The 19,327-nt window shown below is 48.5% G+C and overlaps 1 protein-coding gene across 8 annotated transcripts in view; it reads right to left on the bottom strand.

The window, feature by feature from the left end:
- sick (sickie) overlaps window positions 1-19,327 on the bottom strand; it is a 973,111-nt gene that overhangs the window by 224,186 nt on the left and 729,598 nt on the right. For all 8 annotated transcript variants that reach the window (XM_089586320.1, XM_089586325.1, XM_089586322.1 and 5 more), the window contains 3 exons: window positions 11,870-12,011; window positions 9,831-10,111; window positions 2,900-3,256 (listed from right to left, as the gene is read on the bottom strand). In XM_089586320.1, coding sequence (XP_089442446.1) covers window positions 2,900-3,256; window positions 9,831-10,111; window positions 11,870-12,011 — 780 coding nt within the window. The remainder of the gene's footprint in view (window positions 1-2,899; window positions 3,257-9,830; window positions 10,112-11,869; window positions 12,012-19,327) is intronic.

Below are 19,327 nucleotides of genomic sequence, written 5' to 3'. Positions count from 1 at the left end.
TCTTCTCAAGCGCCTGCCTGCCGCAGTCGCAGCTGTAGCCTTCGTGCCACAGGTTGCCGTCATCATTTCGTCAATCTCTTACGTAGTATCGTGGGCGGGATTTCCGGCGCACTCTGAGCGTTCAGTTGCCGAATCGGATCCGAAAAGGCTGAAAATTCAACCACAGATATCTTAATACCTGTTGCACTTAAGGACATGCTGCAAATTGTATTGGCTTTAAATCATTACAGTCTCCGAAATTGCGATTGCAATATGCAGCGTAAAGTGAAGAGTTGAAAAAATAATTAACGAAATTTGGCTAATTAAATTATTAAATTTGACCGCTATTTCCTTATCTTGTGGCCGCCGACACGAATATACATCCCTGATGGCGGAATTCATGATACTATCAGCGCCTTCTTTTTAAATATCTGTAAACGGTTAACAAAAAAACAAAACTACCCTGTATATTATGCAGCGAACATTTCGCGAAGTGCACAAGGTTTTCAATCTTTGTCCGCCCCGGTTCCTTCCGTCTGGGAAGTAGAACAGCATGTATTCGCCACTCTCGAGTGGTGTTTGCATGGAACACTCATTTTATCAAGATTCTGTTTACGGCATTTCGTTTCTAGTGATTTTTTTTTCGGCGACATCATCGTCGTCACTGAGGTTATCGGGCTCTTACGAAGTTCAGTCTAACATGAAACTGAGAATTAGCTGTTTTAGTCTAAGATTTGCGTTTTTTTTTTCTTAAGGCATGAAGAAGGAAGACGAAATCAATGATGCTGGCCATTAATACAAGCTGCATTTTTTTTTATCCTACGGGTACTGGTTGTAGGCCTAAATAGTTCTGAGGAGGAAGTTTTAGGAGGAGGAGGAAGGACCTGTGGTGCATAAAACTGCAGTCGCAGCTGACAAGCCTTCGTCAACTTCATTACACGCTGCTGTACATATCAAAGCAGCGGCAGTTTGATGATTAATATGCGGTAGAATGTTGGCGTTCAGACAGAATTAGTGCTCACAGCTAATGCATCGTGACGCAACCGACGTCACCTTCCTGAAGGTGAAGCAGCGGACTGACCGCTAAGCGTCGCGAGGCAGGGATTCCTGGCACTAATTATCGTTGTTTCCACGCGTCTATTTACCGTCGCATACGCGTTATCCCGAAACGCAAACGAAAACTATCTGATACTGCAAGGCGAGATAAACAAAGGTCAATGTCCAACGGCTCGAAGCTGGCATCCCGGCTGTTGCAGGAACACTTTCCCGTAGAAACAGTCAGGCACAAAAACTGTCCCCTGCTTTGAGAAAAGTTTTCAGATGCGCGTTTTAATAGACATATTTAGCATACTGTGTAGCGTGTACCGCGTTACCGTTACCGGAGTAACGGGAGCTCGCCCACCGCTGGTGAGCACGTGCTGATTGGTCCCGATGCTGCAGGCGCGCGCGTAGCTGCCGGGTACGTGGCGCCATCTCACGCTGTCAAGGTGATTTGCGCATGCGCATTGGCTGCGCGCGGGCTCCCGGCACTCCGGTACTGGTGACGGTAACACGGTACACGGTATGCTAAAGGTGCCTAATGCCGCAAGGCGGTATCGTCCGGAAGGACCACATTGTTCCTGACAAACTTGGGCTTGCAAAAGTACCATCAAATAGGCGGGAGTTCACAGTTCTAGCGAACATTCCTTGTGCGACATACTTTAACGACTTTTTTTTTATTATTCACACTTAAGCCTCTTCCCCACTGCTCCGCCCTGGCTTTGATACCGGAGCCAGCGACTGACACTAGTCGTTAGACATAAAGCCTAACACGTCACACATCCTATATTTGATATCATTGCATGGAAAAAGGAACGAACTGAAAACAATTCGCCTCCTAACTTTGATTTGAAACCTTCCTCAATTTGTGGAAAAAATAAAAAAAGGAAAATGAGTTTCATTTCGCTAAGCTAAAATATTTGTACAGCTATGCTTACCAGCTTAGCGCATGAATTAGCTAAAGCTGTTTTAGCTGTGGTTCAGCTGTAAAGAGTTGCACTCTGCTGTAGAACCACCCTCAGGTTGCGCAACCTTCCGGGCTCATCATTACTTCCACCTTCCGTGCTATAGTTGGATACAAGCCAAGGGAAAAGTGGCTTTTCCCCTGTCAAAGGGCCCCCTTCCAGCCAATGGCATCGGCCGATCCTCGTGAACCTGCTAGCCTGACAATGCAGGGAGTGGCAAATGAAAGAGGACAGTCCCCTTCCTGCACTGTCCAGGATAGTACCCTCTCTGTATTGTCCCACCACTCCCTGTATTGTCCCAGCACTCCCTGTATTGTGCCACCACTCCCTGTATTGTCCCACTAGCAGGTTCACGAGGATCGGCAGAGGCCATTGGCTGGAAGGGGGCCCTTTGAAGGGGACAAACCGCATTTTCCTTCACTTGTATCCGACTACAGCCACCTTCTCGGTGCTTCCCACGGCAGCCATCTTCCGGGTGCGAGTTCCTCCACTCTCGCTATAACTTCCCGAACCACGAGGTGAACAGTCGCCTCCCACACACACCCTCTGCAGTGGAGACGGGCCGGGATTTATCTCCCTCCACACTGCCACCAGCCTACTGAGGCAAGTGGTGACCGCCACCTGTCACAGCTAGGTTGGAAGGTGGCAACTGAATTGTCAGATGGTATATTCGATTGAACTCTGAGGTGAGAAATTATTTCAATTCAGTTAAATTAAGTTGTATTCATTAAGTCGAATTAAACTAATTCACTAAGTGATTAAGTGGTTACAGTTGACGCTGCAGATTCCCCTGTAGAATGCAGGGCCTTATGGCTAAACAGGAGCTATAACAGCTTCCGCTGCAAAAGTTCACATCTCGCGCGTCCGGTGGCTACTAGTTCTAGCGCAGTCTAGCGCCGTCTACCGGCTTTCACTACCTGCATGCGAGGCCGGCAGCTTGGTGACCGACGGCTGCTGCTTTCCGACCGCCCTGCCGAAGGTCTTCTTGGCGGGGCCCTTGGCAGCCGAAGACGACGACGAGGCACCCCTGGACTGGCCGACGCCGTGGTCAGCGTCGTTCCCGTTCACCCTCGAGGGCCCGTTGAGCGTGGCGCCGTTGCAGACGACCGAGCTTCTCGCTTCGGCCGGCTTGGCTTGGCTCGCGGCTTCCGAGCCCGAGGCCGAGCCGGGACCGTTGGGCGAGGTCGGTGCGTCGCCGCATAGGCTGGCGGACGAGTCGCTGCGTTCGCTGCGCGCCGAGCTGAGACCTCCGCTGCTCGTGGGCCGCTTGGGGACTGCGCTCGGGAGGGGAGGCGAGACGAAAATTTGTGAAGAACCTCAGGATAGTGACCTTAATCATTATTACGAGCCCTTTGCGTCTTTCCTAAAACATAAAGCGCCATCATCATCATTATTTCAACTTCGCGCTCTGCAGAACAAAGGGATCTCCCAATGGCCTCTGGGTGACCCCTCCTTTCGCTAACTGTGGCCACCCTATCACCGCAAACTTGCCCAATCTCATCTGCACGCCTGAATTTCCGCCGTCCTCTGGCACGTTTGCCTGCCCGCTGAATACATTCCGTCACCGAAAGGGATGATTGATTTTATCCCCCTGGTACAACATGTCCTGCCTATAGAAAACAAAATTAACAAGGAAGGGGGGAGCGAGCGTTTCGACAAGACAAGGCCTCTTGTCGAAACACTGACTAAGCACCTGAGGTAACCTCCTATTGGCTAAGCACTCTCCCTTGTCCACTTTGTTGTGTGTTGCCAAGGATCTTACCGCCCTCTCACTACCATTTGGTGTTATGTCGGCTAAGCTAGAATGCCATAAACTCTCGTCCATTCCCTGATACACTCTGCTCTCACCTCTCACCTCGCCTGTAATGTTAAACCAATCACCTTTATGCTGGCAAACATATATGCGGCCGAACACTGGCTTGCAGTAAAGTTAGAAATGAGAGGTCCGTGAAGAGACTCAAAAAGAACAATGCGTATGTGTAACCTTCCCAGACAGGAAAACGGCAGTGTCGAACAGGACCAAACACGAGTTGATTATGTCCTTGCAGAAGTTAAGCGGAATATTTCATTTTATGGGGTTTAACCTCCCAAAGCGACTCAGGCTATGAGGAAAGCCGTAGCGGAGAGCTCCGAACAATTTCGACCACCCAGAGTTCTTTAACGAGCACTGACATCGCACAGTACACGGGCCTCTAGCATTTCGCTTCCATCGAAATACGACCACCGTGGCCAGGATCGATACCATGTCTTTCGGGTCAGCAAATGAGCACAACAACCACTGAGCCACCGCGGTGGCATTAATCGGAAGAAACAGAATATAACCAGGGCACGCTGCTTACAAAAGAGACTACCGGTGGCATCTTTGTGTGAAAGACGGAACACCACGGGAAGCGAAGAGTATAGCACAGGCCACGGCAGAAGCTCCAGTGCTGTTATCATGTTTTGCTGGGCTAAGGTGGCCGTAAATGGCACGAAACAGCGGCGGCTGGAAATCACTACGGCAGGGTTTAGCCCTGCAGTGGACCTAATGTTGGCTGATCATGCCGATGAATGTCATGCGAAAGATAAAGTAACACACGCAGCACCCTCCAGATGCGGGCAACACGATAAGGCAATATTCGAAACAGGCGTAAATGAATGCAGGAAAGCAGCGGAAATAACAGCGACTCACTAAGAGCCCTCCTGAGGTCAAGCCACGGCCCGTGTTGAACTGGAGGCTACGCGGCGTCGAAAGGTCCGAGGGACACTGTCACGTGCCAGTACAATTGACGGCTCACTCGGACGCTCGTATATCGGGCACAATGCGCGGTCCATTCGGCTGCTGCCACTTTGCCACTTTGTACCTTTCCGGCCAGCGCCTCACTCTTGTCCCGCGTATGCTCTAGACCCTGCACGCAAGCGAACGTTCTAGTGCCCTCTGCACCGTCTGTCTACGTTCAGGGAATAACAGAAGCCTCGGAGTACAGAACGGAAATACACCTCCTGTTCGGTTCTAAAGGTTAGATTGCATCACATCTATAGTCTGCTCGAAACAGCGCCAATGATCGAGTGATATTTGACGCCTAGTTGCGAGAATGTTTTTAGGGCTAGTAAGTGCATTACTAGAGTTGTAAGCGCAGAATGACAGCACAAGAAGGAACGAAGTTGACAGGACAGAGCTTCGCTTAAAGCCAATTGCACTGATCCTTAGTGTTTTGGGGCAAATATTTCGCTCTCTACTGGTGGATGTCCGCTGCAGCCTCGATAGCGATACCGAGAAAAGATATCCCGCCCTAACGGGGAACTCAAAGCACGGAACTGCCGGTTGAAAGCCGGACGCGTCATTTTCCGCACACGACGACTAAACAAGAGGCGAAACTGCATGCCCGAGCGGGCTATTGCTGCCCAGTTTTACCATTTGACGCCACGTTCTTTCGCGAAACTGACACTCGGCGGCAAGGCAGGAGTTGTGCAAAACATTTCACTTGTGTCCCTCAAGACTGGTCCTAGAGTCAGTTCCCTGTTTGGTGGGGCGTATCAAACCTACACACGCCGTAACCACTCACAATGCCTCCAGGAGGTACAGTCCTTCTCAAAAGTAGCCAGGCAGCATGGTTTGCTTCTCATTTGTATAGTAGAGCCTTTACGGCTTTCCTTAAGGTGGAAAGGTTCTTTTAAGGTGAGGACAGGGGTTCTCCTTACACACAGAGATTTAGATCTTGAGGGCTGGAATAGTAGTTTAAATATACTACTGAGACGCAAAACCATGCAGCCTGGATACTTTTGACAAAGACTGTACATATAAATCGGCATTTCTTGGAATAAAACGGTATTCCATAGTGCCGTCTGCGTTGTGAAAAGCGCCAAGACCACTGTTTCTTATTGCGTAGACAATCACCGTGCCTTTGGATTTATGGGTTTGGTTTTATGGGGCTTAACGTTCTAAAGCGACTCAGGCTATGAGGGACGCCGTAGTGCAGAGCTCCGGGATTCTTTAATGTGCACTCATATCGCACAGTACACGGTCGCCCAGCACTCCGCTTCCATCTAAATGCGACCGCTGCGGCCGGGATCGAACCCGTGTCTTTGGGGTCAGCAGCCGAGCACCATAACCACTGCGCCACCGTGTCGGAAATCACGGTACGTATACGGGGAAGAAATAAAGTCCTCAAGAGTTCAAAACGGTGTAGTCAAATATGAACTGATTCGGAGGGTCTACACCGCCGTCCCTGGTGGCCATAGCCGATGACCATAGCCGATGACCTGCAACGCGAGACGTCACGTCAGCTCATTAGGCTCTTTCGGGACGCTGACCCGGGTACGAACTGCGAACACGGGGCACCGAGGCAGAACGAGACACAGGTCGCTGGAGCGGAGCAGCTACCGGCACGCAGGCAGGCCCGCAATGAGCTGATCAATATTCCGGCCGCGTCTCGCGCTCAAGGCGTCGCAGAAGTGGTCACGAAAAAGGAGAACCCGCGGCGGCTAGCGCACGGGTTCGAGCTCCGCCAACCGTGTCCCAACATCGAGACGACGCGGCACGAGCTGAGTCGGAGAAAAAGTTGCCCGGCGAACAAGGCAAAGCGCAGGCCACACTCCCCCGGAAGCGAGAGAAACTGTGGTCTGCGATTTCTCAGAAACATTCATTTGGGCGTCATTTCGTACATACTTAAGCCAATCCTCAATTTACCCTTGTCAACCGTTATTAAAGAGTATGAACAAGAAGGCGCATCGCAGAACAGGGTGCAGCGCTTTGAGGACATTACCAGGACAGCCCCCGAACATCCACATGCATTGCACCAGGTCATACGAGGCGTCTTCTAATGCCTGCCCCCTACTCTGTGAAGAAGCGTTCATTAGAAGCATTTCATCCTCCTAACCATTGAGCGACGACGGCGCACTGAGCGTGCATAGGAGGTGCAAAAAAAAACGAAAACAATAAAATTACGGAGTCGCTTAATTATCATTATGCAATGATAATGCGTTAGCATTAGGTCTTCTAATTTCTTTTAAGTGCTTCTCTTTTGCTTCTTATCTTCTCTTCATATTTTCTTATATACTTTGCCATGCACTGCTTTGCTTATCAAAGGTTATTTCATCACGAACTGTGCTCTGCACGTTGCTGAGTCATTCACAGCCATTTTCATTTTTGCTGATGCGTTCGTGGTCATTATTAGTCATTAACAGTTTTAGAGTCATTTTTTCGGACGATTTTTGCCTGGGCAACCACCTTACGGCTTCTCCCTTCTCTCCCCTACAAAGAGAGAGAAGGACTAACCTCTTTCCACTCTGTCACTTGCCAACCGCGGCAGGTGGCAAGTGTACACAACACTACGCCGCCGGACGCTGGACACCTTTTCTTCACGGTGGGGCTTCTGATTCTAGCGCATTAATAACGACCGACCAAACAAGAACGCTTCCCTAAGAGCCAGCGCCCCCTCAGCTAAGAGCCACATTAAATGAGTATAGACCAGATTCTTTTACCCTCACACGCAGGCTGCTGGCGCGCCCCTACTCTCGACACCGGTCGCCATCTATCGGCGCGCGCGGACCGATGGACTGCGGGTCGCGCCGGCGCCGCGCGTAGAATGCATGTTTACGTCTTCGCTTCTGTCGTTGTAGTGCTTCATCATAACGTATGAAGGTGTGTGCTGTGCCTCACTACTCACATTTTCTCTCTACCAGACAGTACTGCGGTTATCTTGCACGAAGTTAGTCGTTAACGTGACATCTCCGAGTTTTTTTTTCCGTTCATTTGGATGTGAGTAAGTGCGGCGAGGCAGTGCGCGTCTGTCTCGTTGTTTGTGTCCACCATGATGATATTGATATTGATGATTAGCGCTGGTGTCCTGTCTTCACCTTTTCTGTGTCTCGTTTTTCGCGCTACGTTTTTCAATGATGATACTCTGCTGGCTCAGAATTCTAAACGCTGGCACCGCAGCGGAGACGCTGCTCCACCGAGCCGCTGGTGCGGCGGCGCTGCTCAGGGAAATTCTGGAATAGTATTGCAAACAGCAAGGATTTTTCCTGCGGAGTAGTCGGCCAGGTAGCGTACGGAATGAAAACCGGCACTTCTGAGCAGATTTCTGCGCTGGCGTGTCGTTTGTTGCCGTCTTTTACGTGCGCTAGCATCTATGATAATTTTAGGCGCAGGAATGTGGATTTATTGATTTGAATCAGTGGTATAGTAACTTGATAGGCGAGCTGCAGACTGAAGGTTGTCCCGACGAAGCGCGTGTTTTCGATCACCTCCTTGCGCTGAGCTTGCTCTAGTTCCCATTGAACACATTTCATGCACAGGATTGTAAGCACGACCGCTACCGATTTCAGTTGCTCTTTCCGCACACATGTCATAGGGATCAGGGGGGGGGGGGGGTAAATAGTTTACCGTAGTGTCTTTCTGCTTTTGCTATCTATCTTAATCATAGGAAAATATGCGCGATTTTAATACATTCATTCACACTTAGCCAAACGCCTACGCAACGCTGTCGCACGCGCCGAGAGCTACCGAATGAAATGAACGCGACTTCGGACCTCACCATTCGTGAAAGCTGGATTCGCTGCTAATATCTATTCAAGCTTTGATAATTTGAGCGAAAGTACGTTTTTATGCGCCAGGTTGCATAAACCATGAAAATTTTTGTTTTTTGTTGGCGCTGCGACTCAGTTAAGCTCACAGCGGTAATTTGTTGATAAACTGGCGCACCACGCATGCGACAAGAAAGCCCTGTTTGCGGGTGGTACTTTATGGCCGAAGGATTAAGAGTGCATTGGAATTGGAATTGCATGCTAGCCGCACACCTAATACTTGATATTGAACAAAAAGTTTTTTTTGCAGTGGAGCACCAAGACGGTAGCGATATAAGCACGTTCGCGTTCTAAGCGTCAGCACAATTCACGTGAATATCAAACTAAATGTCATTAAAACGCATCAATGTGCTCCCTTTAATAGCGTGAATACTTCCTGCAACACAGCCACGCAGCGGAAGCATGCTCGGCAATGTTTTTTTAGCGCCCGAAGCGCGGCTTTATGCGGGCGCGGCAGCGGAGCCCGCAGTCCCCAAAGAAACGCCCGCACCGCGGCGCACCAGTCGGCGGAAAATGGCCGCGCCCAGGAGCGACTCTGGATTCTGGTCTATAGACATCTAACTTTTCGGTGCGTGTTTTATTGTGTGTAATGATATGTAAAACATTATTATTCATAGATTGCCACCTGTTATTCTCCTACGAGCACTAAAGAATTTACAATCGAATTTCTTTCTCGTGCTGCTTCGGTTTCGGTTTCAACAGCCGAATGAGGACTGTGACGTCAAAGTGTGCTTGTAGGTCACGTGAGGCAGGAAAGAAACTGGAATATAATCACTGCTTCCACATTCGTTGTAATTCCGGCTCTTGACGAAGGCTGTCTTCAGCACCGCAGTGAATTAAAACAATGAAGCAGCGATCATATCGACATTTTTTCCATCTCTCACGAGATATACAACCACACTTTGACGTCACAGCCATCGTTCGGCTGTTGAAATCGAAACAGAAACAGCGTAACAGAAAAAATTATAAATTAGTTAGTAGTCGTAGTTGAATACCACACGGTGATTCATGCGTAGTATCTTGAAAGTTGGAAAAAACCACCTAGGTGCAAATAATTTCACACGGACAAAAAAAAAAGAGACGAGGAGACAACGGACAGGCGCCAAAGATGCAAAAGTTTCCGAAGTTTCCAAGAGAAGAAAAAAATGCCACCAAAATTAAGTGTCTACACTGCTTTAAAAAGTTTGAGCACCCACGGGTTCCCTTCGCTCTATCTTACAGCGCATAACAGCTGGTTCACGGAGAGCGAACTGCAGCGGCGCTGTGCAGAGGGGAACTCACCTTTGCTCTTGTCCTGCGACTTGTCCTTGGAGCTGAAGAACTTGAACTTGTCCAGCATAGAGTTGTTGTTGTTGCTGCTGCCACCGTGGCCGGTATTGTTGTTGTTGGCGGCGGTGCCGTTGTTGTGGTTGGCTGCTGCGGCGGCCAAGTGTGACCCCTTGCTTATCAGGTGGCCGTTGCCCGGTCCGTTGGACTGAGCCGGAGGCGGCTGGCGCACAGGAACGCCAGCGTTCTTGACGGGAAGGTGAGAGAAGGATGACGAGGAGGCGGTCGACGAGGGCCTGCGATAGATGGCGCCACTATCGAAATGCCACGTGGACATGCAGGGCACTATCTAATCCGAAACTTGAACTTTAGAGGCACAGTGGCTCCAGCAACTGCCTCCATTCAAACGGGATGCCATTAACATTCACCCGTCGATACATCGATGTGCGTGATAACGGAGTTGTAGCACTACATAGCGTTGAGATCTTATGGAAAAACTACACTATCACGAATCAGCTGAAGAGAAATCCTTCAGCCAGAGAGAGCGCTGTTAGAGCCTTTTGTTTTCTTTTCTTTTCTTTGCTTCTTCAACCTACGCGGCATCTGGTTTGGTTTGGTTTGGTTTATGGGGTTTAACGTCCCAAAGCGACTAAGGCTATGAGAGACGCCGTAGTGGAGGGCTCCGGAAATTTCGACCACATGGGGTTCTTTAACGTGCACTGACATCGCACAGTACACGGGCCTCTAGAATTTCTCCTCCAAAGAAATTCCAGCCGCCGCGGCCGGGATCGAACCCGCGTCTTTTGGGTCAGCAGCCGAGCACCATAACCGCTGAGCCACCACGGCGGCGCTACGCGGCATCTGCGTAATCAAAAGAACACTGGGGACCATAGGGTACGGTGTAGTCTAGGGGTACAGAATAATTCCCGCTGTCTGTAGTTCTTCAACAAGCACTGAAACTAAAATACATGGTTGTGCCAACATGTGGCCTGCCCCGAAATACAGGACCCGCGGCCGGTATGGACACTTCAGTTCAGTAACCGAACGCCACGAGCACAGAGCTATAGTGCAGTGGCTGTCGTTTGGGGAGCGTCCTGGACAAAGCAGAAGGCAAAGTCCCTAGCGTTAATTATCTTCAAGGTTACCACTGGACCTCCGTGGGCGAAATGAAAACGTTGACGTTGATGGTGTTTTCCCGATCCTCCTGGAGTATTTTTTTCCACCTTGGACATCGTCAGGCTGAAATATGGCTAGCGAATAGAACTCACTTCTGGGTGTTCTCAATGACACAGTCTTTTTTTTTTTTTTTCAAAGCATCGAATGATGTCCATCAATCGCTGTGTCTGCACGTCCAAGGAGAAAATGTCTGCGCCGCAAGAGCCAAGCAGACACAAAGGCACTGAAACATATCTCCACAGGTTTTTCGTCCGTCTTCCTGGGCAAACAAAGGGCTGCAGTAGATGTATCCCCCTCTCCACCGCCTCACCACCTCCACCCTCTCCCTCAACCAACATCGGCCTGCATAGCATTACGTGACCAAACAGGGCGCCTTTTGTGAGAGCGCCTATTGGCCCTGCCACGGAGATAGCATCCGTATTAGCCAAGGGTTGAGCTCCGGAGTTTTCAGCAACTTCAAGGCACGCCGGTTCGCTCCTCCTTCTAATCTTCTCCTATACTCCCTATCTCCATTTCTAAATCTACGCCTTAAGGAGAAACTGTCGAATAAATAGAACAAAAAAAAGCACCACTGTCGACATCGAAGAAATAGGTCTAGGTGTAAGCTATCGCAATGAAACTCAAAAAGAGGTACGCCGAGCAAAGGAGAGCAATATTTCCATCTTTCCTTCTTTCTTCCTCCTTCAGCTTATCCCACTAGCCAATGCGTGTCGCTGGTTCTAATCTTAGTTCTCCACTTCTTCCTGTCCTCACCTGCATTCAATGGCCTCTTCTTTCGAGAACCTACATCCACCAGTTCCTTCCATCTGCTCTTCGACTCACAACCAGTGCCCCAGTATATTGGCAAACAAGGAACACTGCACGCAGGAACAACTCACCTGGACCTGTCGGTGTTGGTGGTGCGGTCCCTGGTGACGACCGCTGACTTCGGCTGCGGGATGAAGGAGCCCGTGTGCGGAGACCCCGACCGAGAACTGTTGCAGCTCGCCGAGCTCTTCGGGGTGGCGATGCCCGAGGGGCCTGGGGGGACAAAAGAAAAATCGATGGCAAAGCATAACGTTAATTAAGGGAAGTAATTCTGCTCATGTTTGTTTTGTAATAATAATAATAATCTTGATTCATGCCTACAGGTATGAAAAGGAGTCGAGGGAAAAAGCCACAAAGCTTGACAGGCCCTCGATCCTTGGTACAGAGATATCGGCAAGCAGGGTTTTTATTTTCACATAGTTATTTCCTGGCACCGCACAAGCGAAGTTCACAGAGACAATATTACATGTTTATACAAAAATAACATTATGAGAGAAGAAAACAGGAATAGGTACACAATTAATAAAACCAAGAAAAAAAAGGAGTAAAGAAAAAAAATATAAACGTGATTTGACATAATGCGCAAAAAGGGCCTTAAAAGATATGACACATAAATCAACGTTGTTGCTTTGCAGTATGGTGCGGTGTTTTGGAAGTTGATAGGAGGTTGAGAGGAAGTTGATAAGATTGAAGTTGATAAGTGATCAGGTATGCGATGCAGGAAAAAAATATAAATAACTAAGCGAAATTTTCGCGCTGTGGAAAAATACGCCACATCTGCAGCGGATTTAAGCAAAGCAGATTGTACGAATGGCGTCGCTATGAGAGAACTGCACCGATCAGTTTATCTTGCTCTCACGAAGAATGCGATAGCACACTTCGGGGCAGCGCTATTGCGGGTAGGTTTTATTTTGTTTCATTTTATGGCACTTTTTTAGCAGTGGTTATTGCCTCAAGGTGTCCAACGGAATATACTGGTCAAATAATTAAGAAAAAATAGCTACGGTAGGTAGATACATCACTTGGCATTTATTGAGAGGTGGACCAGGAAATAAATACCTCAGTGGGTAAGAAGAAAAATAAAACCTCGCGCCATTGCACGTGCACTTTTGTTTAGCTAGACCATATGGATGCTGAAAGCCGATCCACTGCTTATATGCCAAGCTGCTTTACTATCTATTTGGTTTTAATTGCTCAACTCCAGTGCAACGGTTTACACAGTCTTGCTTTCGTCACATGCCTGCTATTGCACAGCACTACAATACGCGATCTTCAAACACTAGCGTGATGTCATTTTGAGAAACTGAAAATATCTGCGTTGGATTATAACTGCAGGTAATAAGTTTAGTGTTATCCGTGAAGCAGCAGTTCATAACGGTCATCAACGAGTCTCACATTTAACTCGCTAGGTATTCAACCGTGCGGACAACGCAGCAACATAATTTCACTTTCCGCGCACCCACACAGACCCGTACACGTGAGCACTAAAAATTGCGCAAGTGCAGGTGATCGTCTTTGAAGTACAGACCAAAACTGTCTGTCAAGGACGTAGTCGGTTGTTGTTGGATTTTTGAGGAAAGGAAATGGCACAGTGCTGTCACATATTGGTGGACACCCGAACCACGCCGTAAGGGAAGGGAGGAAGGTGGGAGTGAAAGAGAGAAAGAGGTGCGGTAGTGGAGGTCTCCGTAAACCAGGAGAGTAAAACTCACGAGATTTTCTAAAAAAGTTCGCGAACACCTAGCTTGAGCCCCTCACGCGACTCACTTAAGCCAGCTAACCGGACCTGGGACGCATCACAAAGTTTTCGCTCTCGCAATCCAGGCTCACTAGGGACTCTTTAATCTACCTTAAATCCTGCGCCCAACGCGGTTTATTTCAATTTCGTCAGTAGAATTACAATAAGCACTCTCTGCTTTGCCCAAAACCTCCAAGTTGAATTCGTTCACTGAACTAAGAATCGCTATCCCGTGACGTAGTCTCGAGACGAAACAGTGCCGAGTTGACCTGCGGCCGGCAAAGCCTCTATGAGCAGCCACCGATATCGCCTGAAGTGCTGGCCGACCGCGCTCTGGTCCGACTCGGAGAATATTAGCAGCCTTGAGTTAATCAGCATGCAAGGCTCAGCCCGACACAAGGGGTAAATAATACCACGTGCACCCCTTCCTGGAAACAAAACAAAACAAAAACTCCAGCACATGCGACGTCTGTCGGCCGCGGCGCTCTCATAACGGTTAGCGGTCACGCAACACGCACAGCGAACAACATAAAAACTTGCACACAAACGTGGACACGCACAGACGCTATCCTTCGAAGAGCAAACTGAGCACACGGAGCGGGAACCGCCGGCCGGCCTTATTGGTTAATTACGCCCGTAGTACTCTCGCCGCCTCGGCGCGCCGATAATGGCTCGAGATAACCGCGGGACATGGCGGAATCGCTGCCCGCTATATATATATGGCACGCAGCCGACTGGGATATAGTATATATGCCCGGCTTATGCGGTTACTACGGGGCCGGGAGAAAAATCAATGCTCGCACGCGAGAGTGTTATTTTTGGGCGCGCGTCTGCGGCAGAATGCAGGAAGTGTGGGCATGCCGTGTGACACGCGGCCAGTCACTAATTGTTCGGGGCAGCCGACGCGAGGACTGCCATTTGCTAATAGAGAGAGAGAGAGGCGGATTATCCGGGCCGCACATGCACAGGAGACATGGCTTCGCAGCGCCGCGTTCTCGTTCGTGATCGAGGTAATCTGAAGAAAAGCGGTGCGCCCTTCCTCAAAGATTCGAAGCCAACATCCCGACAAGGCTGAGAAGCCTCCGAGCGCTGCTGTAAAAACTGCCGCGATGCCGCTGCCGTCGGTAGGCGGCTGAAAGCGTGTGTGGTGTCTCTTCCCTGTCGAGCACTTTGAAGAACCGACAAATATACATAGATGTAGAGGCATGACCCTGAAAAAACACCGGCCTGTCGGTAAGTGCGCCACGAACAAAAGCGGGCAAGGCCGACATGCTTTACGCACACGCCACAACAGCAGAGCCGCGGACGCGCAACTTCACACCCAAGAAAGTAGCGAACTACTTTCTTGGGCGAACTACTTTTCGCTCATCTTCTCGACTCACAAGAAACCTTACACATAGTAACTTTAATCTACCACCGAATTATAACGTTTACAGCGAAAGATTGGTGCAGTTTTCAGGAGCCAAGGTTTGGAATGCTTTACCCCCAGAAATAAAACAGTCTCATGAAACAAATAGAGAATTGCGAACATACTTTATGAGCCTTATTTGACATATGTGACAGTTGTCTTCGGTTTGTGTCTGTTGTACCATGTTGTTCATGAAAGATTTTTTTCATTCTGCTGTAAAATGCACATTATTTTATTTTTTCCTTGTTGTATGATGTATTTGGGTCTTTCGCCGTGATTTTGTGCTTTTCATTTTTCACAAGTGCTGTGTCATTGCCTTCATATATTTTTTTCTGAACCCCACACTAGCCTCTGGCTATGGGTTCAGTCAGTGTTTTGGTAATTTGTATTGCAAAAGTAGAAATAAAATTAATGAATAATGAATACCTACAGAAACGGAAAGTACTGATCGCGTACTCCGATCGGCGATCAGAAGTACAGCCCCGAATCCGGGAAGGAGTACAAAGTATATAAATGTACAAACTACGGAATACATTCATAATACATTCAAGCTGCCGTTTACGAGCAGCTTTTACCCACAACCTCCTCCATCATACCGATGGAAATAAAGAAGATTATTATAATGACTCATGGAAAAAAAACCGACCTCCCCCCCCTCCCCCTCCCCGTTCTCCAAAACAAAAAAAGACAGCGAAGTTGTGCCATACTACGTATAAAATGTTTTTAAGCTGCTAGAGAAACAGCGCCTCCATTCTTAATCAGGCAGCGACAACTCTCTAGCCCGACTGTCATCATGGATCGACAAGGAAAAAAAATGATTCCCTACTTTTTCCCCTTCTTTGGAACCTGTGTCAGTATATTAACCGCGTCTCACAAAGCAGCGCGTGGCAAATACAAGTGTGACTATTAAGGGACAAAGTCGATCCTTAGTGACGCAGAGCGAATGCTCCTGAACGCATCTGTTAACGCGTCGTCCGGCTTGCCCGCTGAGGAAGCTCTGAAGCGCGAATTGCATACACAATGAAGCGCGTAGCCTTTCTGGACACGTTCCTGCTCCCGCGCGCCGGCCCCAACCAGCTCTTTTCCCCAGGTGTAAAACCGTGGCGTCCGATCTGCGTAATGTACCGCCAAGACCCTGGTAAAGTTTTTTACATATGTGAAGCAAGAAATAAAAAGAAAACAAACCCGACCGGTACACAGTGAAACGCCCACCAACATCCCTAGTTCGACCAGAAAAATCGCACTGACATATGTCAAATTGGTACTGAGTTCTGTAATAAAAGATGTACAGCCTTTGTCAAAAGTTTAGAGCACAGGGGGTTTGCTTCTAAGCACTATTGTGGCGCTCCTGTAGCACTAATGGAAGTCCTACGCATTGGAGGAAGCAGGACCAAAAATCTTGTTACCTTCAGGAGATTTAGGACGCTGAGGACGCATTACAAGCAAAGCAATGTGGCCCAGAAGCAAACCCCCTGGGCTCTAAACTTTTGACAAAGACTGTACTTAGACACCCATGAAAGCGCTTGCTAAAGAGATACGTAGCCGCAACCTCGCTAACGTGAACTCGAATGAACTCACCGGCTCGCCTCAGTTCATGTCGCATCGCTACGGCCGGACGACAGACACCCATATCGCGAAATCATAAATAAAATGGACAATCGTATACAACACTTACTACACACATGTTAGACAATTGTCATAGGCGCACACTCGTCTTGCCTGTAACAAGCGCGGCTGCTCCCACGGGTTGCTAAGGGCAAGGGAAAATTCGGGATACGGTGACTGGGGAAAGAGAGCGACTTCCGATGGAAACGCGAACTGCTTAGCAGGTGTTGAGGGACTTGTTATGGTAATACACTCGTCTAGACCATAACAAGAAGCACCAGAACACCTGGTGCAGTTCTCGTTTCCTTCAAGAGTTTCTCCTCTTCCCCCTAGCCTTCCCATAAAATCCCCTTTCGCTTAGCAACAGTTGAAAGTACCACCGTATTCCCAAAAACTCGCCCGCGGTGTCTTACTTTGGCATTACTCCGTTAACCTAACCCTCTTCGTTCACGGTTAGCGCTCTGGTTCCTTCGCCTGCTCACTGGCTCAATCCTTAAAAAAAAAATAGTAGCGGTCCTGCCGCCTGGTGGAGCGCGGCTGAAACGGTTGCTATGGCAACGACGCTACATATGTTTGGCCTCGCTGCGGCAAAAGGTCAACCGTGGCCACCGCCGCGAGCTACACGACGGCTCGAAACCTGGGGTAGTATTGCTTACGCAATAGAAGAAAAAAAAACAGAGGAAAAGATCTTCCTCACATTTCTTTTTTCTCCTTCGGGTAAAAGCCGTTGTAGCATTCAAAAGCGTCCTCGGGTACCTAGGCTTTCACGTGGGCAGCGACGCCCCAATAGAACATTTGCGCCGCGTCTTTCAGTTCGTCACCGACAAAACCGACGCATCCCGTATCCCACGGGCTTTCGCTCGGCGCTTTTAAACCTAAGCGCTAGCATGCTCCTTTATCGTTGATGTCCTTCCGTTCCATCTACATATTTCGTTGCCTCTGCATCACCCCGCACGAGCGCGAACACCGGCTCTCCAGCAAGAAAAAAACATGTTCGCGGGCGTCTTCCAAATGGCGGGAGCCGGCGCCGTACTGCGTGCTTCCCTATAAGCGGCGATTCGCCGAATGTTTACACATAGGCGGGGAGGGGGGGGGGGGGGTGAGGAGGAGGGGTTCTCCTCCATCCCAGAAGCAAGCACCGCAGGGTAAACAAACGCCGTTCGCTCGACCGGCCGGCATGGTGCAACAACGTTCCAGTGCCTATGGACACCTCGCCCATCCTCCTCCCTCCAGCGGTCGGCCCTGGGCCCACGGATTCCGCCGCAACATTTTCCACTGGCCGGGCTAAAGGGACGCTAAATACGATTCCAAGATTCCATACATCGGCATTTTTTTCCCAAAGAAATTCAGTGATCTTCCATACGGGATATTTCCCCTTTTCGGAATCATAATCAGTCTTATATGGAACTGATGCGTACAGAATATCACACACAAGGACATCCCGAAGTCGCTGACTGTATTGGGGCCTCCTAATTAGGTATATCAAACGAAACATGAGGAAGGTTGCTTGACATAAAATAAATATATGAAAATATGAGTATATACACAGTATAGATGATAATGCAGACATATATAATTAAAGTGAAAAACATAAAGGAGGAAAGCAGAAGCCATGTACCATTATACAGTCAAACTGATATCATAATCGAATTTGAAAAAATGGGCTCGTAAGATAGGCAACTGCACACAGTACAAGAGGGAAAACAGAAAAATAAAATATACATCGCAGTAACGCTTCTTCGCTAACATTTATTCACGTAAAGTGTGCTTTGAAGTCAAAGAATGAGTTAACATTTTTAGTTCCTTCCCTAAAGTATTCCATACAGCCGGTGTATATTACTTCAGGAAACTTTAAGCCTGAAATTTGGCGAAAAGGGGATTTCTATGGACTCTCGGGGAATTTTAATAACAGAAATTTTCTGTCCCCCCTAAAATTGCTGACTTTTGCAACCGTGGAGGAAAAAAAAACAGTCTGAAATAGAAAGTAACAGTTGCTAGTAAAAAACATCTTTACTGACGGCTGTTTCAGGCGTTTCCTTTTTTTTTAGCAAAGAAGTGGCCTAAAAAAGGCCAGTGATGCCAGTGATCGAAGCCGTAAGGCCCGTGTTGCAGAGCGAACGGCACATGCCGGAGCGGAGTATATATTCGCGTCACCTGCGGCTAGAAGCATGACTGAACTTTTCGCTGTCCTTGGAATCATTTTGACATCTGTCTCGCTTGGCGGCACTTTGTTGTATAAAAGACTGTACGCAATTGTTCTTTTCCCGAAAATGCGCCCCTATACACGTGCATGTATACGTCGTCTGAGGTCTGGAACTCCCTTTTGAACGAGCAAACAGGCGCTCAGTAGGCCACTTTCCTCATTTCGCAATAACAAACAAGCTGGATTTCGCATTCTGCATGAATTTACTGCGCATCTACACACGCATCAATGTGCTTGATCTCGGCCTTGTAGTCTTACAGTTCCCTTACAAAAAAGTTTTTAGACAGTCTATAGAGTGTTTATAGACTTATGTCTATAAAGTCTATATACTGTCTATAGACAAATCCGAGAGGACAGTGTATAGGCAATACAAATGCCATAGAAAGTATATAGACAATCTATAGATTTATGGCCATACACTTTTAGTAGACTTTTGTCTGTAGACAGTCTATAGACTTTCAATAGACAAAAACAATATCTATAGGAAGTCAACAGAGTCAAGAAGAACACTGCCCACATACCATTTTTATAAGGGTTGTTTCACGCAATTTTACATCTTGCCCTGCAGCGAAGGG

Source organism: Amblyomma mixtum, chromosome 4 (assembly GCF_055824585.1).
Source record: "Amblyomma mixtum isolate Tamu chromosome 4, ASM5582458v1, whole genome shotgun sequence".
Taxonomy (NCBI): Eukaryota; Metazoa; Arthropoda; class Arachnida; order Ixodida; family Ixodidae; genus Amblyomma; species Amblyomma mixtum.
The sequence above is the reverse complement of the archived record's forward strand: the minus strand, read 5'-3'. Positions and strand labels throughout refer to the sequence as shown.